Source organism: Leptosomus discolor, chromosome 2 (assembly GCF_034619465.1).
Source record: "Leptosomus discolor isolate bLepDis1 chromosome 2, bLepDis1.hap2, whole genome shotgun sequence".
Taxonomy (NCBI): domain Eukaryota; kingdom Metazoa; phylum Chordata; class Aves; order Leptosomiformes; family Leptosomidae; genus Leptosomus; species Leptosomus discolor.
The window spans coordinates 57815452-57840979 of NC_141392.1; the positions used below are offsets into that span (position 1 = coordinate 57815452).

Below are 25528 nucleotides of genomic sequence, written 5' to 3' on the forward strand. Positions count from 1 at the left end.
GGACCATAGAAGGAGTGTTAGACTTCATACGGTTCCTAAGCTATGGTATGATAAAGCAAGCTGTTTGCCCTATAGAAATGCCATACACTTACATCCTCAAAAATGGACATCATGTGGGCCAGATGGGGTACACAAACCTCAGACACTGTGGTAGCTACAGTGGTTTCCCAAAGAATTGGATTTTCTGCATTAAAGGCTGAGTCATCTAAAGTCAAGGTAATACATCAAGGTTGATGAACTATCAATGAATTACATGCATATTTCATTTTTAACTTTTTACTAGCAAATAAACCACTCCCTTTGGATTTTTACCAGGAGGAAATAAATTAGAAAAATATTCATTTTTTCAGAGCAGACAGGTCTTGGAACTTCTCCCACAGCAAATTTCAAGGAATGTAGTACTCTCTTCAACACCTTACAATCTTTTTTCAGTGTTGAAATGCCTAGATTTTGGCAAGCTTAGCTCCCGTTACCCTTGTGCACAGACACAAGAATTTCACCTTGATCTTAGCTCAGAGCTTTTCTGATCTGTTTTTCCTTTTTTCACCTGAATTTTTGTTTTAGTTAATAATGAAGCCAGGTCTTAAAAATGCAAGAATGTGGCAGCTTGAAGCAAACCAAAATAAGATAAATCTTTAAGCCATAAAGGAAATGCCAAGTGACATATTAAAATGTCTGCTGCTTCAAAATGCCCCACATAAAACAGGAAATACCAGTTTGGCTCTACTACTACAAGAAAACCACTTTGGCTTCCTGTTAACAGAAAGACATGTCTCATAAAAATGAAGTAAGCTCAGGCTCTCATTGAAATTGGTCACTTTTGTAACACCAAACAAGCAAAACAACACAAAAAAAGCCCAAATCCCAAACTTCAACCACAGTATATGGAGTTCTTCACACAGCAGTATGCTTACTCAGACTCCCTTGCTACTGTAACAGTTAAAAAATACAGGTTTTTATATTAAATCTGTAATAGACATGTAAACTCACAGGCTCACATAATAGATGCAGCATGCCCATGATTTTTACTCCTTAGAAATAATTTTAAATTTTGAAATTCTACATAGTTTTAAATCAAATACCACCTCTTTTCTCCCCCTCCCTGCTTGGCTGTCTCAAAACATCCTTTTCTCTCAACGTGAAGTTTTCCACCAGAGAGAAAACTATTTCCAAAATAAAAGGTTGTAGCACATCATTTATTCCTGTTTATTCCCATTTCAGGTGAAACTCAGCATTGAGTAAATCATCAGAACTAGATGCAGAAATGATTCACAGTCCCCACATGAAACCTCTCCCATCTTAGGGAAGCAAATGTGGTCCCATCTCATTCTGGTAGCTCATGAGGTCTACACAACCAAAACAGAGAGATTCAATTTCCAGAAAAAGCACCAGAGCCAGGGTGAAGAAACAGCTTAAGTAAGATATTGTCATTAATTACTTCAAAATCTGCATAGCTGGACTTACTGCACCAATAACAAAAGGCTTTACTGACAAAGGAATAATTGTGCATGTGCACAAGTCCATGCACACACACTTTCTCCTGAAGAAGTACATAAAACAGGTCCCATGAGGCAGACGGTTAAAGATATTTGGACATTCACTAGGGATGCACATTTTCCCTATGCTATGAGTCAATAGCACAGGCCTTCCAAATTCATACCAACAGATACCATTTACCCCAAGTATCACTGAGCGGAGCACAGAGTTGTCCAAGTTTCTCCTGCCAAGGTGGCTCCCTGCTGAATCCACTAATTGTAGCTGTCGGTTTGTGCACATTTCTTTCTTCAATTGTGGCTTTCACGTTGCTGCACAGCCCCTTGTCATGAACCCAGCACCAGGTGAAAACTGTCACATTAACTAGAAATGCTGGAAAATGAATCCTGTTTTACTGAATTTTCACTTCACATTTCCCACACTTTCCACCTGTTTCGGGTCTAAAGAGTAGCTGAAGAGAATGGAGATAGACACCCAGCAGTACACTTGCATAAAACCCATACATTTGTTTTCTTGAACACAGAGAAATTTGTTAAAATAATAACTGCATTACAGTAACCCAAATTCAAGAATTTTCTGTTCTTTTCTAAGAGGTTGATACAGCCCATCCTCAGCAGGTTTCCAAAAACTCAGCAGTTTAACAATAAGTATCTACTGACCATCTGAAAGAAAGTAATTTAAAAGATTTGTTAGGCTACATAATCTGTCAAAAACAATAGTAGAGTCTGAGCAGTCTGAGGACATTTTTTTTCTCTATATTTGGGAAACCTGTTTTGTATATTCTTGCACAAGCACAGTGTGAAAAGAATCAACTCAGTATGTGCAAGCCACATAGTGCTTTCCCTTGTATAGTGCAAGTCTACTTCAGCAAACTGTGTTGACTAGGACTTTGCTTAGAACTGCAAGGCACTGACTTGTCTGGCCCAGTTTGACAAGTCACTTAGGCGTATGCTTGTTTTTAAGATCTAAGCGAAATGCTTTTGAAGAAAAATGGTGTTTACACAAATTAAACGCTTTGTTTCATGAGAAACTCACACTTGCAAGACAAAATGTACATGCAATTTTACCTCCATTATTTATCAATTGTTTAGCACCAGGTAGTTAAAATTGAGATGCACCAAGCAGATTAATTCCTACACTCCTAATTTGCAGTGTCCTCTTGGCAGTTAATCGACATCATGTCAAATTCAGGGGCCTACGCCTCTCCCACCTGTGCATCTGCTTTGAAGAATTTCAGCTAGGAATAGGACACTCACAGATGTCCACTGTGCAGAGGGTCTTCTGGGAATGGCAAAAGATAAAAAAAAAAGAAAATCCACCAAACTTAAAATGGGCTCAAATTTAAGACACGATTATTCTAAACTGAATTGCATCAGGCATTGAACTTGCTTAATTTCTATGAACTTGTAGTTAGAATTAGTGAAGTGATGAAGTCACCACTCATATGATGATTTCCTGAAAACAATAGCTTTTTAACCAAGCTGGGGGGTTGTGTTTGCTTCCCCATTTAGTCATTGTCACTCACTTCCAGGTGTCAGGTAACATTTGTTCCCCACCAGCAGACTAGCCCCAGTTATTAAGTCCTGATCTGTCCTTAGCCTCATACTCCTAAACCTGTTTATACCTGAGGCAGTGATGCTATCCCAAGCACGGCTTTGCTTCTGCATTCAACTAGCCCCCATTTCCCCTGACCCTCTCCCATTAAAGCCTGTATCAAAGGAGCCTACATTCTTCCTTCTGTTTCCCCTTTCTTATAGCTTACTGTATACTCCCCAGTTCTCACACTCAACACAGCCTCAACTGCCATTTTTGGATGCATTGGGACATAATTTCAAGTCTCTATTTTAAAAGGAAAGATGATGAGTGTTAAAAACGCTATATCAACTGTCAGACTTAGCACTACACAGGTGGGAAAGATTTCACATGTTCCCACTAACACTATTAACTTTTGTTTTCTCAGTCGAGCTATGATAAAACATGTCATGTATAAAGACAAGTGAATATGGCTGCATCTGTATAGTGTATTTTGCTTTAAAAGATAAACTGTGTTGAAAACTAACAACAAAGAACATCTTTATGAAATAGCCAACAGAAGTGCAGATGACCACAGGTTCTGTAGTGGCATTAATTTGAGAACAGTGAGCTAATTCTTGCTTTTCAAAATTCAGCACTCTACAAAGTTCCTCATACTTGTACACATTCAGAAGACAGGAAGGCAAAAACCCCAAACCTTGTACTGGGGACAATGAAGCCAAAACGTTACGATCCTGCAGCAAAACCTCTTAACACTCTTATTTTTTTTTGCCCAAAGGGAAATCCTGAAAATTTCCAGAAAACTTATTTTCCTGCCCTAAGTTGTACAGATTTTCTTCATCTAAAATTCAAAGCTAGAAAGACAGCAGAAAAAGTTACAGCAGATGTCGCAGGGTAGTCTCAGTTGTAGAGCCATTACTGTGATTCATAATGGAACGAAAAACAAAAAGGCATTTCAAGTCAACCTGTAATCACTCTCATCTGGGTGGGTCTGGTCCATGCGTGCCTATCTACATTAGGAAGTTCAGCATATATAAATATATAAATAAAACATATATACAGTAGATAATCATATTCGTATAAGCCATAAAACGACACCTATTTACAAAAATATTTGCAGCTATGTTTTACACTTTCAGGTCCACATCAGGAATTTAATTGTTTAGCTTCTGCCTTGTGAACTAGATCACCTTCCTAAGTAGGAATCTTGGATGAAGTGGTACCTTATGCATTCACAATTGTCAAAAATAAGAAAGAAGAAAATAATCATCCAAGGATTTCTGTGAAGTCTGTAAGAAAAGTTGAAACCCGTTGAAGCATTAGCTGTGTCACTGAAGAGTAAATCACATGTTAGGAAACATTAAGAGACCTTCTCTTCTTCATGTAGAAAGACAGTACCTTGGTCTGGTCCATAAATAAACTTGAAAATCATAAAACATCAGGCAGGACACAAACTGGGTGCCTGACAGCTGTCTGTAGTATAAACTCATGCATAATTACTATTCTATTTGTCTCAGTTTAAACTGGTAGAGTGCTGAAAGTGAATGAATGTAGAGATGAAAATGCATACATCAGGTTACCTTACAGGGTAAAAAGGTAGAGAGTAGACTACATCCGGCTGGCATTGTTTTAGCTTCCTTTGACGGTATGTTACATGGTTAAAAGAACCCCAAGGATCTCCCATTTATACAGTACATATTATACACTTCCGTGACTTCCAGAAGTTGGACATATTTAATTTACTTCTCCAAAGATGGAAAAACATTTCTTCACTGCTTCATAAAATAGTCTTCTTGGGTATGCAGCCCAGGTTCACATATGTTTTTTGGGGGGGATTCGCCCTTTTGACGTGAAATGAGTTTTGCAAGAGCAATTAAAGCTTTGGAGAAGGGGTTGTTTTCCTTTTGAAGAACACTTGGAAAAAACAAACCTCAAAATGCAGCAGTTTAAAGTGCCTGTATGTGAAGACCCGTGGGGAAAAATCTTGCCATGAACCATTGAACCATGGTCTCAGATAGCACTTTCAGTGATAGGCTGTGGAGTCACCTCTTGCTCCTCGCTGTTCTCTGTAGATATGTCCTGGACCTCCTGCTGCTGATAAATATCTTGGACCAGCATGATGTTTGTGTTCCTCCACTCTCTGTACTTCATTGCTGTCAACTTTGGGTCCTCTAGCAACTGGTTAATTGTGGCCAGGTCATGTTCCTTACACTAGGAAGAGAACAAGTGGTTATTTCCCACAGAAACTGTCAAGTTCGTTGTCCATAACAAAACCACTCTGGGAACATTAAAGAACCATCTCACAAGGAGATGGACAATTATTCATCCTCCTGGCAACTTGTTCCCATTTTTAGAACGTAGATCATCAAAGTTAAGTCCACGGCAGAAATTCGTCCCACTTGAAGGCAAGATTATGTTTTCATATAGATTTTTTATTTTGTAGGATTCTTAGCAAAACTTCATGAGAGAGGATACATGTGAAAATCAGACATTGTTATGCTGTCTCACAACAAGTTAGTACTTCCATGAAACTAGACAAAACAACATTTATTTCTGTAATTCACACCAGTTCCTGCTTTCTCAAAAAAATACTTATTCCCTGGCAACATTATAAAAGTCTCTTCTCTGGGAGCTAGACAGAAAATAATTTTGGATATAGTCCATGCAGTGGCAGTGGAGACGCTAGCACATGTGGCTGCTAAAACATCTACCACCAGCTACTACTAATAAAGCTGGTCTCTACTTTTAGACAAGAGGATCTCAGACTGTATATTGCAGGCACCCTGGTTCAATTGAAAGACACCAACAGTCACTGATGTAGGGACACTGAGACCCTTTATGACACAGAATCACAGAATGGTTGAGGTTGGAAGGGACCTCCAGAAGTAACCTGGTCCAATCCCCTTCCTCAAGCAGAGCTACCTAAAGCAGGCTGCCTAGGACCATGTCCAGATGGCTTTTGAATACCTCCAAGGATGGAGACTCCACAGCCTCTCTGGGCAACCTGTGCCAGTGCTTGGTCACCCTCACAGTAAAAATATTTCCTGATGTTCAGAGGGAACCTCCTGTGTTTCAGTCTGTGCCCATCGCCTCTGGTCCTGTCACTGGGCACCACTGAGAAGAGCCTGGCTCTATCTTCTTTACACCCTTCTTTCAGATATTTATATTCACTAAAGTCCTCACATTTTCTGACACAATAAACCACTTTGTTTTTCCAGGCCTTATTGACTGTCCATGCAGTGAGTCACAGGATAAAGAAGCCCTAGTTAGCAGCTACAATTTCTTAATGGAGGCACCACGCTGCACTAATAAACCTTTACTGCTTTTGCCTGGCTCCATCCCTGCCAGTCTGTGTATGAAAGCAATTGAATGGTTCTAACCATCTTCTCATGATGTTACTGGTTTCATCATGCCTGAGGACACTTTGTGCTAGTGGCTGCCTTGAAAACACCTTGAAAATACTCTTGCACATTCATGACACTTCCTGATAGTAGCAATTGACAGCTTACACATCCATATCCCACTACTACTTTAATGAACTATCAACTTCTCTAATCCCTGTGATACCCAAGACACATTTTAAACATGGAAGCTTGTTCAACTGTTGGTTTACACAGGTCCTACCCTCAAGACCTAGTGCCAGCCCTTGTAAGAAGGCTTCTGGCATTGCCGAAGAGGTATGCACAGTTAGCCTAAGAGAAGAGGGGATAGAGAGGTAGAAGGGAGAGGAGAGTATTTCTAGTGGAAAAACTTGGTGGCAAAAAGCCATGCCATGGAGTTTTTCCTGTACAACTAAATCTATTTCCCACTTTAATGAAGCCTGTGATGCATTTGCACACAGCTTCCCTCTTTTCCAAACTATCCAAAGCATGGTTTTTTTAATGATATGTTGTGACAGCAACATTAATCTGATGTTAAAGATGTGGAGTCAAAAGTCCAAAATTAAAATTGCACTGAATCTTGCATAAATCACTTCTCAAACTAATAGGGTTTTCATTAAAGCAGAGTAAATATGGATCAGACGCAAAACTTTCCTGATTTTTAAATCACTGATAAATCATTTCCAATTATCTCATGTCTCATGTAATACATTAAGAAAATTGACTTTAAAAGCACATTATTCCACTGATGTAAAGAATACGGCACTTTCCCACTGCAGGCATTTGCCTTTCAGACAGGCTAACTTTGCTGTGTATAGAATTCTGTTTCTGTCTGTGAGAAAATGTCTGTGCTATATTTGTCTTGTCCATACTCCAATTTCTTAGTTTGAAGAAAGCAAAAAAAGATCAACACATTTTATACATTATGAACACTTCAAAAATTATTTTCCATATTAAATACAAGTGCTAGACAAGCCTAAGGTTATAAACGCTGCTAATCACAACTTATACAATACCCCCCTGCTAAATCAATGCAAAACTGTCCTCATTACTCATGTCCGGCAGTAAGGCTTCCATTCAGCCTCATACTAATGAAATTGATTGTCCCACAAGATACAACCCCATTTTCATTCTTAGATTTATTAGGGAGGCTCCTATCAGGGAAAACTTTGCAGTATGTTTCTATATTTAGCTTCGTGTCCCACAAAACAGGCATACTTTTTAAACTAACTTTCTGTTAGATGATGGGTTCACTTTATTGCTGATGCAGATGAACAGTGTTATAGTCAGTACCATGTCACTGAAGACTCTGTGATACTGCAGAGAGACTTCACAAGGTCTCATACGGAGCCAGGGAGAATGTCCATATTCCCACTTGTCTTTTCAACCGTATCTTCAGGACCCTTAACACAGGCCGGGGCGCCAAAGCCAAGCCTCCCATCACAACTAATAATCAAATCAATGATTGTGCTGATAGGAGGAGTTTTTACATGCATTTCGCCAGCTTACAATGCCTGAAGCCAAACACATGCACTTGAAACAAGATACTCGATTCCTACTTCTAATGCATACAAAAAGAAGCAAATGAAGCTCCGGGTTTGCATTTACTCTTTCTTCTCCTTGCAATTTAAATGCTATGGTTAAGCTCTCTCTTTCCCTCAGTACCATTCAGAAGCAGGCTTTGAAATCCCGTGACACTTGATGCTGGCAAGTAAACAGCCTCATAAATCCCCATATTCCAGACAGATTTACTGGCACTTTCATGGAACGTCCCCTGAACCGCTCCACCCCTTCAGTTCATGACACATTTCCAACATAAAAGCAGGATGCTTTTGTTATTAAAAATATTTTAGTTACAGGAGGTCTTTACAATAGCTTTGGCACATCCTGTACATTCTCCAATAATCACATAAAGAAAACTTTTTTTGGCTCAGGGTCATTTTCATGTCCTTTAACATCAACGTACTTTGTCTGTTCTTCCTTTTTTAAGGCTCCCCTGTTTAGTGCATTCAGCTGAACTTGCAAGTTTTCCAGATAACTAAGGGAAGATTTCTTTATTAAATTTTCCAAATGGCCTGGAACTTCTGCAAGAAGTGTCCCTTCTGAGCTATTGCCTCTGCTTCCAGTTCAAATTGAACAACAAAACACAGAACAGGAATCAGAATGAAGTAGAAAACAATTTCAAAAACTTAACCAAATTCTCTGGGGCTTTAGGTAAATATGTAATTAGAGTTTGGCTGAAGTCTAGGCTTGCTTCTTTTTTCAGCCAAACTGTTTCTTTCTCTCAGGCTTTTCTTTGGCTAGCTCTGCAACCTCACCTTTAATGTGCTGTTCAGCATTCGAATTTTGTGGAGTTTCTCGTTAATGGAGGGGTTTTTGCTGCGTTTGATAAATGACTTCCTAAGCTCCTTTTTTGTTGACAGCCGACGATCGCCAATGGGAGACAGGCTTGCTTGTTCTAATGACTTGTAAAGTCGCTCCATCTCATCATCATCACATTTTTCCTGATCTGCAAAGAAAAGAATAAGTTTGGTATAAGAACGTGAATGTGGCAGCAGAGAGCAGGAGTGTTAAGTTCAGCCATCAGGAAGGCTCTCATCCAAGTCAAAAAGTAGTGGTATTAAAGTTAAAACCAAGGGCAATTTTTAGGGTAATTTATAGTGTAATAACGCATACAAGAAAGACATACTACCAAACCCAAATGTTTTTAAGAATCAGATCGTGTTCCAAACAGAGACAAGCATGCATTTCCACTGACAGAGTGCTGCTTTAATGCTCCAAATGTATCACAGACTTTAAGCAACTGTCAGTAATGCTACATTGGAATGAACACAACTTTGATAGCAGCTACACCCATTCACCCTTGCGTACATGCTGCACACAGTGAATTACATTTCTACCTGGCAACTCACATGTCAAATTCTATTTGGTGTATCTATTCTTTGCCAGGTTTTGGTAATTATTGAAACCAGAGTTTAAAAAAAATGAGCAATTAAATGAAACATAGGAACATCTCAGGGGCCCCAAGAGAAGGTCCCTAGAAAACAGATCAAAGCAGGAACCCTTAGGGCACCTGATGCCTAGCCCCTGAGTTTCACAGATTGCAGCAAAGAATTTGCTCGTGGTGCCTCACAACAAAAGCTTGATTATCTCCACCTCAGTTACTCTGATGCCTCCCAAGCTGCAGCACCACCTTCCATGACAGAGGGGATATGAAAGGAAAAGCTAGTAAACAGCTGAGAATGAAAGAGCATAAAATAAGGTAAAATTGAAGCAAAGACATTTTTCAGAATAAAACAACTTAAAAATGAACAGTCAGAAACTAAAAATGTACCAGGGATATATAGGGGCATTTTGGCAGAAAGTCATTTTCAACAACAGACTGTGCAACTCACTTCTTGTGCCTCAGTCCACACTGGAAGCTTTTCTACTTCAGTGTTGCTAAAGGAAAAAAATTAAGTTATTTGTTTTTTCAGAGTGCTAATGAATCCCTCAACATCCACTGGGATAACATTTGATTTTATTTCACTGGGATAGTGGTGGTGGTTCTTCTCAACTGTAGTCATCCATGTACCAGTCGAACTGGCTGAGCACTTTTTTTCTTTTAATAAGAAGTTAAACATGGGCTTTTCTAAATCATCTTCAGTCAGCAAACATTCTCTGAACAAAAGGAAGAAGTCCTTTTGCTCACTCATGCTGCAACAAAAAGACTTCTCCAACATGTCAGCACACTTAGGAGACTGTTCCTTATCTTTTCCATGTTTTAAAAAGTACAGCATCCTCCTACACCCCTGTTCTTTCTAAATATTTAGGTTACAAGAAAGGTTTATGATATGCTACAAATATTTGTCTTCACTGTGTTGCTGGCCTCTTTTTCACTACTTTGTGATTATAAAAAGTCTGCTGTAACTTGAGGAAAACTAAATATAGCTTCTAACATTGGTAGGGTGCTGGGGGAGGAAAAGGAGAACTGTTGTATATTTAACAGGCTTTGAGAAACAGAAAAAAATGCAAGTGTAAGGCATAATACAGGGCAGTAGTATTTCCTGAAAAATTTTGGCTCATGCCATGAGGCTCATAATTATTCCTAGCTTCCTGCCTACTTGCTTGGGATGAAGCAGCTGGTTGTTTCATTAACCAGCCCCTGCACAGGACTGGCTCAGCATGACTGTAGACATCACCCACCATGACTGTACACAGTACCAGTCTGAGAGATAAATTGACCTTTATCAGATACCCAAGAAAGAGTATATAAGCAGAAAAAAAAAAATCATTGATCCCGTCCAGCAACTTTAAAAAATAATCAAGCCATGGGGGACGTAAGGCACCTGCTTCAGATATTTTTGAGGCTAACTCATGAAGCTCTTCAGTGTTCTAAAAGGGTACAGAGCAACAAGCATGAGAAAACACCCTCAGTGAACACTCTTCTTCCACGCTAAGTACCCTGATGTCTTCTGCGCACTTGTGGGTGAAGGTAAGGAGGGCAGTAATACTCAGCACAGAAAGAAACGAAGCCAAAGTCAGAAAAGCCCAGCAAAAGGCTCTCAGACCGTGCACTTGACCAGCAATGTGCACTCAGCTCCTACATTCTTTCAAGACTGCAGCCTTAAACTCCTCTATTATTTCTTATTACTCCACCAGTCCCACCCAAAAAGGATTGATCAGGGTCAGGCAATTCCAGAGGGAAAGGAATGTGCCAGGTTCTTCAGAACAGGTTGATAAAGGGAGTGACAGTGAAGCAGCTAACAGGATTTCAGGAAAGAGTTGGAAACAAAAAGTGAGTGAAACCTATAGGCTGTGTAGAGCCAGGTATGAGCTATACAGTCCTTTTGTCTCCATCTTTGTTTACACTGAGGAGCAGTGAACTTCTCCCACAACAGTTAAAAAATAACAAAACAGTATCTTAATATTGTGCTTTTGTACAGAAGCAGATACTGTTGCTATTGACAAAGAGTATGTCTGCGAATAAACCTTTATAAATTGAGGCCAGACTGTCTGATGCCTATCTGGAATTTTCCTTCAATGTCCTGAGTTCCCCTGAGTCAAGCTCAGAAAGCAAATGTCCATGGATCGCAAGCTTGAAGCTGCCACTGAATACACTAGATTGATGCTGTAAATCTGAAACGGGGAAAAGTAATGGAGTAAGGGGAGAGGCATTATGTCTAGCAATCAATTAACAAGCCAAATAAAATGATCTCTGATAAGAAATTTCTCCTCACTCATACAATGGTGCACTATGGTATTTCACAAACCTCTTAATGCCACAAAAGTAAATGAAGGAAGCACTACCTGTAGTTTGCTTGTTTTCCCCACAAAACACCTCAGAGAAAATTAAGGTTGGATAACAGAGGTAAAGCAATGTGACTTGAGGCTTAAGCACAGACTGGATTTTTTCTCCAGATTCAAACATTCACAGCACCTTTTCCCAGAATTTGGTATTGCTTTATTGCCTTGAACCTGGAGTCAGAGCACTGACCTGCAGAGGAGCAACTCTCTAACAGAAGCACAGGCATTCACAAGTTCTGTATTTTTTGGCTTCAGTGATTTGGATTCCTCCTATGAAACCTGGGGTGCCTAGACCATACAACTGAATTGTTAGAAAATATTTGCTTTCCATCACAAAGTAAAAATTTATGCAAAATGTGAAAATGAACAGATTGCCTGTGTCATCCTCCCAAAGACAAATGTACCACTCCTACTCTGAGCTTTGTTAACCTCTGAAGGTTTATAATGATGGATATATTCTGCTGGCAAAAATTCATATTAACATGGACAGGGCCCCACTAGCACTGCTCTGGAGTGAGTCTTTCCATCTGGGTCACACAGCCAACATCAGGCACATTCAAAAATCACTTCAAAGTATAATAGTGCAAGTTATCTCTTCCACCAGTACTCTTCAAGCTAAGCACTTTCTGTCTCAGGCATGCAAGTTAGGAAACTGAAATGCTACTACAGCACTTCTTTATCTCATCCTATTTTAAAGACAAACTACATTCATTTTTCTCTCAGGACTTACTGAAGGATTAGGGGTAAGGAACAAATGGCAACAGTGGAAGGATATTACGTACTGTGAGCATTTATGAGCGTTTACACGCACGCAGGGGAACACATGCACTGTGCACTTTTCCCTTTCATTGGCAGTATTAACTGTAAGTAATTCTGTTGAGTCATGCCACTGGCAGGATCTGTTTTCCTAGGATCCTGCACCAGGCCCTTGCCTCACAAGCCTCACAGCCTACTAAACCTTCATAGCACTTCTGGAAAAATTCTGTGGTATTGTATACCTCAATTTTTTCAGACTCTAGTGCGGAAAGCGGAAAGGAACCGGTCCTGATCTGAAGAAAATGGAAGTTCTGCCCTGAGATATTTTAACATTCAAGAGAAGGAGACCTTCTAGGTTGGGGTGAGGAAAATAATACATCAGACAAGTCAGAACTTCTGACAAGTTCTGTTTCAGGAGAAGTAAAACACAATTTTGTGGCTTCATGCTACTTATCTGGAATTTCCCTCTAACTAACAGGAGATATCACAGACAAGAGCAAGCTGCCAGAGGTTCAACACGCCAGCCCTTCACCTCCTCAATTTTCAGCTTCCACCTTCCTGTCGGCCAACTTGCCACAGGTGGGACACATTAAGGTATGGAGGCTCCCCACCTTGCGGCAGCAATACAGCAAGGAGCCTGCCTGAAATCTAGACTTTAATAATCTTTAAGCCTACAAAAGTGAAATTCTCCAGAACTTTTCAAAAAGCAGCTGTGAAAAATCAAGTTGATTGTTTCCCAGTGGTAAAGATACAGAAATGGGCAGTGTTTGGCAGAAAGAGCACTTTGCATTGAAAACCACCTCCAACAGAACATATCTTACTAAATCTAAGCTGTAATGTAAATATTTGTTCTCCCGTTCTCTAACTGAGATTTCACAGCTCTCCAACTGTGTATTAATCCCAGCAAAAAGTATCTGCTTCTTTCTCCTGTCTCTGCTATGCTTAGGAGCTTCTTGTAGCTGTGGCAGCACCTGTTTCTGATTCTGCCAAAACTTGTGATGCCAATAGGACAACATATACATCCAGGCTGGGGAGAGCAGAGGAAAAAAATCACAAACTGCTTTTGCCCTCACCTACCTACCCCCCCACCCCACCCTCACCCCTCACTTATCCATAGCAGTAGTAGACTTTTCAATGGGAGTATGATGACACCTCAGGGAAATCACATTTTCCACATAACTACAGAACAGAAAAGACAGGAAATATTTCATTAGGTGGGCATAGCTTAAGCAAACTCCTCACTGGCAAATGCAGAACTAAAGGCAGGAGAGAGTGGGAGAAAATAACAGGAAAAATATTTTACCACCAAGAGTTAGTTATACCAAGTGTTAGATGCTCTTGACTATAACAGTACAGTGGTCTCAGCAGTGAGGGATGGCATTCTAACAAACTGCGACTGAACTGGGAACAACACAAATAAGTATCTCTTATCAGAGAGTATCTCTTTTTCAAGAGTTTTCCCTGTCCAAGGCAGGGGGGTTGGAACTAGATGATCTTTCAGGTCCCTTCCAACTTAAACCATTCTATGATTCAGAAAACCGTAACACCATAGTTTTCACTGTAGTTTCTAAAGCCTCTTTGATGACAAACAAAATAAAAATTCAAACACAGTTTTTTCTCTACACAGTTGTTCTCACCATAGGCATACTTCTTGGCTAGTCTCAGCCGTGATCTAGCCATTTTCTGTAACTTTTTCAGAAGGAACAAAGGGACCAGAACACAGCAGAAGATCTGTTCTGGCTATTACTGGCACAGGCAGACTCCGGAGGGGAAGAGGATGTCAGTTCTCAGAAAAGAAGGAATTGAATGCATCCAGCTCCTATTTAACCAACTCCTTCCCACAAAACCAATGCAGATAACATTCAAGTGGTATTTAAAAAGCTTTCCAGGTTTTTCAATATATCAGCACACACTAGATCTTCTACCAGCTACTGTGAGCTAAGGTAAAATAAATAAACCAGAAATGGCACCGTAAGAATTCCTTGCCAAGGTGCATTAGCTTCACATGATCATAAAACCCTCAGAAAATGCAAGGAAGAAGGATGTTATTGCTGTAATAGAAGATCCCTAGATAAATACAAGCACACATTCCTGTTCTGTTATAGTAAACTTTCAGTTTCTGTGGCTTCCTTTTGTTATCATAGTTTTTGATGATGGTGGTGGTGGGTCATAGTCAGATACTTTTTGTTGCAGTGGTTGCCAGAAGAAATAAAAAGGATGGAGTCTGGCTGCAGAGTGTGTCTACCCATCCCGGGTAGGGCAAGGCTAGCTTCTAGATACAGAGCACGTAGTCAGATAGTTGCATTCTCAACAGTTTCTTGTTTACCTTTCTTTGTGTCACAGGCAGGTTTGAATCCTTTGTCACTGTGCATATAGCAAGCTGCAACATGGAAGTATTAAATATTCCCCCAAAGTAAATGGAAACATAATGCTGGTTTCCTTTCAAAACAGAAAACTGTTAAACTCTCCTTTTTTCTACCTTTGTATTACTCTCTGGTATGCAACCTCTCCCCAGTAATCACCGCTGAGAGTTAAGGCTGAGAATGGTCATAACACCACTAAGAGTTGATGGAAAGGTTGTTAAAGATACCATATGGCACAGCTCCTTGCACCAGACACTTATAGTTGCTTAGCAGATTTCATTAAATAATTTTCATTGAAAAATAATCTATGATCATTTCGTTGAATCTGTAGTTCCTCTTACAGAGATTCATCCATTTATCTCTGAGAAACTTTTCCTTCATTGTTTAACTCATCGCTGAGGCTTCTTCACTATTTTTGTATTTGTATTCTCATGATAAGCTCTTCCCACAGAGCCACAGCTACTCTTTCTTCCTTCTAGGTACCAACTTTTCTCACATTGGCCTCTGTTTCAGACTTTTACCAACAGAAGTACTCTTCAGTTTTTGAAAACTTTCACCTCAGCTCTAGGTGCTATCAGCTACAACCAAAAACTCTTCATGGGGTTTTACTAAGCAGAATGTGGCCACAATGCAGAGCATGTGACAGGATTTTTCTGTCCTCACAAGGAGAAAGCATCAGATAACAGCGGACCCAGCTTTATACACAGGGAACACGTGCTTTCAGGACAATGCCAATGCAGGTGGAAACTGTCTGCTCCTGGATGCAGTCTCGTTACCCTGAAACATGACAAGCTGACAGACATGCACGATTGAGGAGCACTATAAAGCAAATAATATGGTCTGCACTGAGGTATGCATTCTTGTTTTGTATCAGATAACAAGGGTGTTCTTATTAGTTACTGTAAATCATGAGGTTTTGCAGCTAGCTTTTACACCACAATTTGAATTCATCTCACAATATTTGTGCACATCCTTATCATCTAGCTGGAGGGGAAAATTTTTTGGGGATAAGCCACGGAACCAGAATTGCATTGTTTTTGATAACTTTCATTTCGAACTGAATTGCTATTTTACATTAATCCTTTTTTTCTACCTCATTCTCAAATTGAAGTAGCTTAATTAATCTCTCTGCAAATTATTTAATTTATTTTTTCAATGGCCATTGCAGAGGAGGGCCCCACATGCCAACACTCTCCATCCCCTCCCTATACTATGCAGAATGATAAAGGAAAGAAAAATATGTGTGGTGTACGTCTTTCTTGCTCAACAACGGGTTATGATGCAGAAAGTAACTAGTGAGGTTATACAGTTTCCATAGTGACTGTCTCATTTAAATGGTCTATTTCTGGATTTCCATCAGAGATTACCGGTGTGGTTATGATGGAAGTGCTCTGCGATTAGGGTTGGGCATCAGCTAAGCAGTGAGTAACAAAAGAATTCATTTCCTGAGGAATATTTTGGGGGAAATTAAACCACCTTGCAAATGGCAGAAATAAATGTGTCTTGATTTAGATTTTAATCCCATTTTTTTGTTAGTATTATTGACCTTATCAAACTAAATTATTAATAATGTGCCACCTTAATTCTATGACCATCCACAAAAGTACTTGTCTCCCTTACAGTTATGATGGAAAAAAATAACCCATTATTGCAGGATTACTGACAATACCAGAGTAATATATTCTAAGCAAAAGTTTAGATTTCAGAAGAACAACCACTGAATCTTGCTGAACGGGATCTATAAGGGACAGGGAACTACTGGAGAGACTCCAGCAGAGGGCTACTAAGATGATGAAGGAACTGAAGCATCTCTCCCACAAGGAAAGGCTGAGAGACTTGGGTCTGTTTAGCCCGGAGAAGAGAAGACTGAGAGGAGATCTTATCAACACTTATGAATATCTAAAGGGTGTTAAGAGGATGGGGCCAGGCTCTTTTTGGACAGGACAAAGGACAATGGGAACAAACTGAAGCATAGGAAATTCCACCTCAACATGAGGAAAAACTTCTTCACTCTGAGGGCACAGAGCGCTGGAACAGGCTACCCAGGGAGGTTGTGGAGTCTCTGTCTCTGGAGGTATTCAAAACCTGCCTGGATGCAGTCCTGTGCGACCTGCTGTGAATGAACCTGCTTTAGGAGGGGGGACTGGACTAGATGATCTCCAGAGGTTACTTCCAACTCCTACCATTCTGTAATTCTGTGATAAGTCACCATGCCATAGATGACCTAAACTCCAACAACCCACATGAATGTACCTAATAATGTTTCCCATAAGGTGTTATTTAGTCAAATTTACCCCAGAAGGTGAAATTACAGAAGACAATGAATTTACTACATCTTTATAACCTTTTAATTAGGGACTTCATTTCTGCCAACCCCAGCCTTTTCACTACTTGCAAAGCCAGAGTTTATGGAAACTAGATTCCACAGTAACTCTCAAAACATCCACTCATTTCTGCCACATAGAAATAGTACATATGCTTGCTCTCAGTTTTAATTCTTACTGATCTTCGTTCCTACAGAAGCCTCTAGCAGAGCAGCCTAGAAGATGGATAACAAAGCTGAGTGCAAAATGCTCTGAATTAACTTTCACTTTTGCTAGAATCTGTAATTCGCTCAATTTCCTTTTTTTTTTTCATTTGTAAAATCAGAAAAACATATGACAAACTAAAGGGGTGCTAAATGTTGGTATTTGTAATACAGTTGGAAGACTGACAATGTAACTAATGTGCCTTATACTATCATTTTTCAGTCAGTACTGAGTTCACCTACAGAGAAATACCCTAAGTTCACACCGAGGCCAGTGCTGTTTCTTTCCATCTTTGCATTACCTTCAACCTAAGCTTTTGTATGCACTGTTGTTTTCCATTGTACTCAGACAATACTGCTCTTTCAGCAACAAAGCACTCCCTTCAAATCTTTACAAGGATTTGGAATCATGGGTACAGCTGATGCACTAGAACATTGCTGCTTTCTTATCTATAACCTCTCTAGGCGGCATGCTGAGTATCTTCTCATTCCAGCACATTGTATGCCAGAAACACCTCTTACGCTTCAACTGCTTTTAGTGCAGGAAGAAAAAGCTTTGCTCAAAAGGCAATACACATTGCCTTACTATGGCAGGAGAGTTATTAACAGTAACAATGACCAAATTCTGGAGCTATGCCACCTTTTTAATTTAGCAGTACATTTCAGTAGGAGGATACCTATTCAGATACTCATTTAAACAAAATCCCGTCTTAATGGACTTTCTGATTCAGGATTGCAGTTCTTCCCTTTGATTACAACAAAGCTCAATAAAGCAAATAAGGAATATAAACTGGAAGTAAACGTAACTGCTTTTATTTTTAAAATCAGAATGACCTAACCTCACGTTCACCGCTTCCTACACACACCACTTTGCTTAGGATGTCAGTTTTGTGACACACTTCCTTAAAATTTGATTCAATCCTAACGAATAAAAGACAGCTGTATTGAAAAAGAAAGCTAATAAAAATATGTCTACATTACGGTTTTATACAGAAGCTATGATCTTAACATACAGGTAAAATTTGAGAAAAGCTATAAAGGTACTTACCAGTTAGATACTAGGTTATATATTTAATGCACAATAAAACAAATGTTTGTTATAAATGATGTGCCACTGGAAAACTCTTCAGTGAAGAACATAAAGGAAAGGAAGTTGAGGAAAAACTCTGAATTCCACATTGTATGGCTCTGCAGAGAAAAATCCTCTCTCTCATTAGCTCACCTTTGGCTAGTGATCTCTGTCCTGTTGCGTCTGGCACAGCTAGACAATGTGTATCTGGACCTAAAAAAAAGTTTTGGGATCCACCACTGGATTTGGAAAGGTGGACCTCCTGGCTTTCTGCCGCTTCTCCACAGTCTACTTCTGGTGGCTCATCAGAGTGAATCTGTACGCAGAAAGTTAAAGGCTGATCACCCTCTTCTGTGGCAGAGCTGTTAACTAGGTCAAGCCAGGACTGCCTCTCGGGATAAACCACTTTGGACATCAAGGAAGATGACGACTCTTGGGAGTTGAAAGTGCTTTCAGGAGAGGAGAGAGAACAAGATGCTTCACTTGACAGAGTTGAGGTGAAAGAAGACTTCTGTTGATCCTGTTTTCCAAACAAGGGGAGGGTGGGGGGGGAGAAAAAAAAAAGAAAAATTATTTTCAAGTTATTCCTGTTCCTAGGTTCTACATGTCATAGATATGCAGCTGAAATGCTAACTGACCAAAAACTGATGTAATCTGATAAGTTATCCACCTAAACAAGCCTGAAGTATAGCAGGCAATCTCCTACAGAACAGTAACTTCAGAAACTAAGCCACAAGGAAGCCAGAGGTAAAACAGATACAAACTTGATGATACCTAGAAACAAAAGACCAAGGAAAAAAATTCTGTTGAGGGTAGCCTTCCGTGCTGGGTCTCACACTCACATTTTTTCTTTACTTTGTCTTCATTTTATTGATCTAATCAAGACTGCAGAAGAGAAACTCTAAATTAGCCATTGAACATGAAGTTGTCTTGAAGCATTCAATAAATCCACCAATGCCATAACCATAAATAGACAGAAATGGGTGCAAGCACTGAAGCACCTTGACTTTCTCAGCACACAAAACCATTTTACTTGGTCCATTCAAGGGACTAAATATTTGCCAAGGCAATAAGTCTGACAAGTAATATGGTGGCAAGTTAATGGTGGAAATTAAAAACAATCCTGGGGAAGAGGGCAGGAAAAGGAGAATGGTACAGGATTTGTGCTGCTCGTTCACATGCTAAGACTCATTCTTCAGCACATTAATCTGGAAAGCAACCCAAGCTTCACTAGAAATCACTAAGACATGCTAAGGCCCTCCATACTGTACTTCTCACTCTGCCTCAACAAGAGCACATACAACCAGAGAGGTCTCAGAGACATCTAACAGGCATCATTAGGAGCTAGGAGTTGAATGAGAGAGGGTATGATAGATTGCACAATTCCAAGTAAAGAAAAGTTGAGAGAAAGAACAAAGTTTTGAAAAGTATTTGGCTTCCCAGACAAGCAAATAGACGCCCAGGTCTTTGTATACAGTAGACATTTACATTGAATAAGTTGTACTATTATCTGGTCACCAAAAGCAAGTCCCACAAGAAGAACTAGCACTAATCTGCTGCTTCTTAGCCACCAAACACCACTGAAAAGATGAGCCAAGAGAGTAAAATGTACAAGTAATATGTACACACAAATAAACATACAAATAACCAGAAGAGGATTAATTGACAGTAATAAATAAATAAATGGAAGACAAGCGGAGACAAAGCCTTATAATGAAGCTCTTAACAGAAACTATCAGAAATGATGATGAGATCATCAAAGCCAGATTTCTTGTGTCTGCTGCTGCAGAAGTTTACTACGCCTGCAAATCATCTGCTACTAGCCAATGCCAGAATCAGTATACTAGGCTTAATGGACCAAAATTCCGGCAAGACTATGTTATCAATACATACATAGAACAGATCTGTGTAAGGATTAAAACAGGTGATAACTAGAGTGGAAGTATTGAAAATTACTGAGAAGGTGTTGCTAGGGAAACCTGGACAAGCTGTAAACATAATAAAAGAACTAGCCTGGAATACTTATTTATAACCTGGTAAACTAGAAATAAAATCTATTCACATAAACCAAACCAAGAGTAACAATTTTTTGGATTATGAAATATAAAGTTCTGCAATTCAATGTTGCTGTAACGTATACTACTTCCTTTTTACATTAAAAAAAGCAAAATAGATTTGCCTTCCTGTGCTTCTAATCTAGCTGTATCATGTAGCTACTAATCAATTCAGAAGATGAGGAAGACCAATATCAGATTGTGGTCACCATTTGTAGATTATCATCACTTCTGTAAATTTTCAAAGCCATTCCTCCAAGACTGTCCCAAACACTGTGGGACAAGACTTAACTTATATTGTGAGAAGTAAAACCTTGTGTTTCAGGTGCATTTTTGTTTTTTAAAAGGAAACCTTTACAAATGCATCCTAAAGCAAAGGTCAAGGAGATGCTATCATAGATCACATGCGTGAATGCTAAAAACATCCTTGGGAACACAGGTGACCGGAATCATTTCATATAAGAACTCCTACTGCAAAGACAAATTGTTGAAGCATTTGTACAGCCAAGCAGAACAACTGATCAGTAAAAGCTCCTGCTTACATGGTTTGGATGGTCTAATTTCAATTGTTCAAAGACAGGAAAGGAAGATGTTAGATCTCACCTCTATTTTTCTGGCATTTGTCCATGCAAAAAGAAAGTGCCATTGAAATGAAAACTGTGCTTCACTGAGTGGAACATGTTTTTGTTGTTATTTTCCTTGTGTGTTAAATAAAAAAAACGTGGGTGAGAATAAAGATGCCTGCCAGAATATGTTTCTTTTTCTCTACATGTATTGTGGATTTTTTTTTTTTCCTTTGGCATGACAGATTTTTACCTAACTTACTCAAGTGGTTCCTTTGGAAGTTTTGCAGTCATGCATATAATGATGAATCTCCATTTGGGGACATTTTAAAAAGCAGATGCTTGAGCCAGCAGATCATAAGGTTCCACCAGAGATCAATGAGTCTCTAGGCATTTTTTAGAGGAAAATTATCACCGTGAAACACCTCAACTGCTCTTTTGGGACTGCTGCAATGTATTGTCTCAACATAGCTGCTGTTTTTTGAACTGTAAATCCATTCACATGTGGAGAAATTAATGCAGACGGTCAGTTTAACTTTCGTCCTACAGATGTTAAAATTTACTTGTTCCTCACTTGCTTTTTTTCTTTCACAGTAACCAAAAGCATGCATAAACATAGAAAGCTTATGATCACTACTTTTTTCTTTTTTAAGTTCAAAATGGTTTGGGTCAGCAGAAAACAGGACGGTAAATAAAAACTTTGTGCTAGAAGTACAGCAAAATGTTTGTTATTCTAACACGTAACAGAGCCTGCACCTGGGTGACTACTAGTTTCCAGACTAATAGTTTTCAGGTTGGAGTTTATCTCAAGAAGTTTGGAGGCCTTTCTGTGTGAGACAGCATTGGTTTGATTTTCCAAAATGTCCATAGCTCCTAATTCTTATTTTGTGAAATCCCTTTGGCACTCGAGAGGAAGAAGTACAACTTTTAAAAAAGATAAAAAGAATAAAAAGAAATGAACCCTAGTCAATGCCTGTGGTGTTCTTGATGCTGGGCTGGATTTCAGGGATTCAAGCAGGCCTTCCAAAAATATTGTACGCACAGAGAATTAACCCAAATCCATCACATGTTTGGGATCTCACAGCTTGGTTTAAAAACTCCGCAGAGAATAAACAGGTAGCAAGCAATGTTTAACCAGCCTTCCCTGAGACAACCAAGAGCTCCAATCACAGAATTGACCTTCCAGTAGAAGCTGTCCTTCCCCAGTCCTTTCAGTGGTTTTCTTGGTCCAGTACTTGTCCATAAGGGAAATGGGCATTAAATCAGGTATTTAAAAGATGACTTTGACCCACAGTCAAACACAGCTGCATTGGTACCTAACTGTTGCTACCCACCACATAAGCAAGCTGAGCATAGGGCAGACCCATGGCAGCTGAAGCTTATTCCAGTGGCCACTTCTTGGGTGAAAAGATGACAACTTGGCTCAGTAGACACTAACGTTTGTGCATGGGGGAAGGGATATTAAGCTGGGGATGGGGAGAAGGGAAATCAGCTGAGAGAGGTAAAGGCTGGAGGGAAGATAACCTTTAAGGGAAAGGCTGAGGAAGTAGGACCCCTCAGCACCTGCACCATTGCCTTCCTCCCACACATCCCCTGCTAAAACGTGGAGGCCAGCACTCAAGAAGAGCATATGGGAAGAAGACAACCGGAGATTGCCTCTGCAGCAACTGATCGACAAGCAGCAGGAAGCCAGAAAAACCGAAAACTAAAAAACAGCACCTGTTTAAAACTCATCATCTGGAAAAATGCAAGCATTCATTCAGAGGTGAGCAGATGGAAAAAACATCTACAGCCTTAAAGACAAGCCACTGAGGTATAAAATTCAAGATGCTTCATTATCGGCCCTCAGCCCAGAATAACTTTTGGAGACATATTGCCAAGGTTCCCATTTTCTCCAATATTTATAGCTACTCGGCCACATTTAACTTCCAGTTAATACAGGCAATAAAGAATCACATTTTACACAGCAGTGAACACAATGCACCTCCCCAAGTGCTAGGTGGATTGTTTTACAGTGATTAACGTTACACAACTGTTTCAGGAGAGGAAGTGAAGACTGACTTATCTGACTGAAACAGAAGGGGCAAGTGGGTGACTGTGTGACATATGCTCCAGCTTTATGCAAGCTAATTAAAGATTGCCAGACAGGCAGCCCTGTGCATGACATCTCCTTTTATTGTTGCCTGTGACCACGCAAGTTTCTCATCTGTATATTTTAAATATATTTTGTGCCTACCCCAGCTACTGGATTTCATTTCAGCACTGCCATACAGGAACCTGTACAACACCAATGAGGCAGCAGACACTTCTCTTCCATGAGGTGCAATGAGATTATTTGGTACTAAGTGTATTACTGCATACCTCTTGACCTTAACTTTCATCTGAACTCAAGATTCCTTATTTCAGCTGCATTACCATCCCAAACAATCTTACTCACTTTGAAACACAGAATTAAGTAAACCTCATATGTTAAAGCACGTGTAAGGGGAGATGAAATCACTGGGAAAAACAATAATATAGAAACAAGAATAATAGGGCAATAAGTGGCTAATAATTAGCTGAGTCAATTTGATTAGACACATGAGAGTGCATAGTGCTTATTCAAATTTATGAAATGAAGCAAAGCAGGAAGGAATATTCTGGGCAAATACACTACAGCAAGAGAGAAATATAGCATAGATTTTTGGAGGATGCCTATTTTCTTTTTTTTTTTTATAGTCTGTTTTTCAGGGGTAGAGGAAAATAACTGATTTTTATCACTGTAAGAAGAGGCTTCTTTCCCTTTACTTCTCTCACTGTCACAAAAGCAGCTTCAAATTCAGCAGTCTTAAGAGCAACACAAATAAATGAATACAAATCTGTTGGATGATGCTATTGGGGTGACGAAAAGAAAGAAGATTTGGGACTGATGGAAAAAAAAAGAATAGTATGAAAAACTACATTATGGCAGTGTATTAAAAATCTTGTAAAGGAAAGAACACAGGATGTATATGAGGTAGAGTACCTCTATCTGAAGGAGCTGTTCTTTTACAGAATAAGGCTCCTGGAGATGCAGCTGCAGTAACTGTGTGCTCTGCTACAGGGTAGTGGCAGTCAGTGCATCCTCATTTCACAGGCACAGAGTGAACATTTCCAGCCACAGTTTTAGGGTATTCCTCAAAGGGCCACCACCTCAAGAAAGTTTTGTTCCAACTGGCTAGCAACAAGAAACAAGCTAATTACTGTAACACTTACCAAAGGAGGAGGTGGTGGTTGGACTGTGTAGGGGGGAGGTGGTGTGTCTGTTATTTCTGGATCATCATGTTCGCTTTCGCTGTAGCATTCTGAGGCAGACATGGAAAATGAGCAAAAAACAAGTATTAGACCAGCACTCGTTTACTCCTTGCAGTGCTGTGGTAACCAAAGATCACCACGTAAGATATTTTGAGCTGAGGAACATGCTGCAACAAGTCAGTGTCTCCTTTGGTGAAAATTAACCTGCTTGTGGTAATGCTACACTACTTCGTGGCAACATTTATTCTCTTTTTTTTTTTTTTTTTTTTTTAGTAAAAAAACCTTACTAATCTGCTATAGCAGGAAACGCTAGGTGGCACTGCTCTAGATAGCTTCACAAATAGGTTTGGAGTGGGAGTTTTTTTGCAACCTTTGAAAGAAAGGCTGTATCATTTGTAGTGTAAGTTAGGGAGACCTGTTGCAAGTAGCAGATGCTGTTCTTTGATCTCTGTAGCCAGTAAGTTTCCTGGAGCTAGCAACAGGCATTGGTGTTTTGGCTGCAATTTTTGAAAAAACAGATTGGTCACACAGTGCTTTGGAGACCACAGAGCAGCCTCATGAGAGTCTTCTGTCACCACACAGTAACTCACACAGGCACGCCATGTGGCATGGCAGTACATGTGCAGAGCTAGTACTAAAAGTAAACACAGTATTCTAGGACTATACACTCCATCCATCTTTTTTTTTTTTTTTTTTTTAAATGAAAAGCAAGCTGATAGAGCCTCAGTATCTCTTGACATGTGTCAGAGAAGCAGACACGGTTTTATTTCTTTCAACTCCCTGCGTAGCAGGTGAAAGCATTTTCTCAGATGCTTTTTGAAAGTGAATTGAACGAAGTGATAATCCTTGATAAATGAGTCACAGAAAAGAGGAGGCAGTAAGTTGCTGGTTCCTATTCCCAGGGCCTGGCTGTAACCACCGAGCAAGATCACTTCCCTCTGCTAAATGTCCCAGCATACATCAGCCTTTCAAGTTTATAGGAGCAAGTGCTTGCACCCTGCCCTGCACCTCGTGTGAAGAGTGACAGTGTTCACCCCCACCTGACAGAGCAGGGGACACGAAAGGCTGTAAAGACTTAGTTAGCGCTCAGTAAGGACAACAAGAGTGAGTGCAGAGCGTCACAAGAGCACAGGCTGTCCCTGTGGTCTGCATGGGAGCTGGCACTTGGCACTGCCTCCTCCTCCGACGGCTGCATGCAGCAGCTTGTGTTGTCCAAGGGCAGCTGGGTCT

General features: G+C 39.9%; 1 protein-coding gene across 3 annotated transcripts in view; it reads right to left on the reverse strand.

Moving 5' to 3' along the window:
* Positions 1 to 5037: 5037 nt before the first annotated feature.
* Positions 5038 to 25528, reverse strand: part of IPCEF1 (interaction protein for cytohesin exchange factors 1) — a 45351-nt gene continuing 24860 nt past the window's right edge. Inside the window, exons 7-11 of one of the 3 annotated variants that reach the window (XM_086461118.1) lie at positions 24260 to 24348; positions 20552 to 20554; positions 18562 to 18928; positions 8726 to 8916; positions 5038 to 5238 (exon numbers count right to left, since the gene is read on the reverse strand). In XM_086461118.1, the coding sequence (XP_086317244.1) occupies positions 5038 to 5238; positions 8726 to 8916; positions 18562 to 18928; positions 20552 to 20554; positions 24260 to 24348 (851 nt within the window). Of the gene's footprint in view, positions 5239 to 8725; positions 8917 to 18561; positions 18929 to 20551; positions 20555 to 21599; positions 21603 to 24259; positions 24349 to 25528 lie in introns of all 3 variants that reach the window. The other 2 variants (XM_086461117.1, XM_086461119.1) reach the window with 2 other exon arrangements.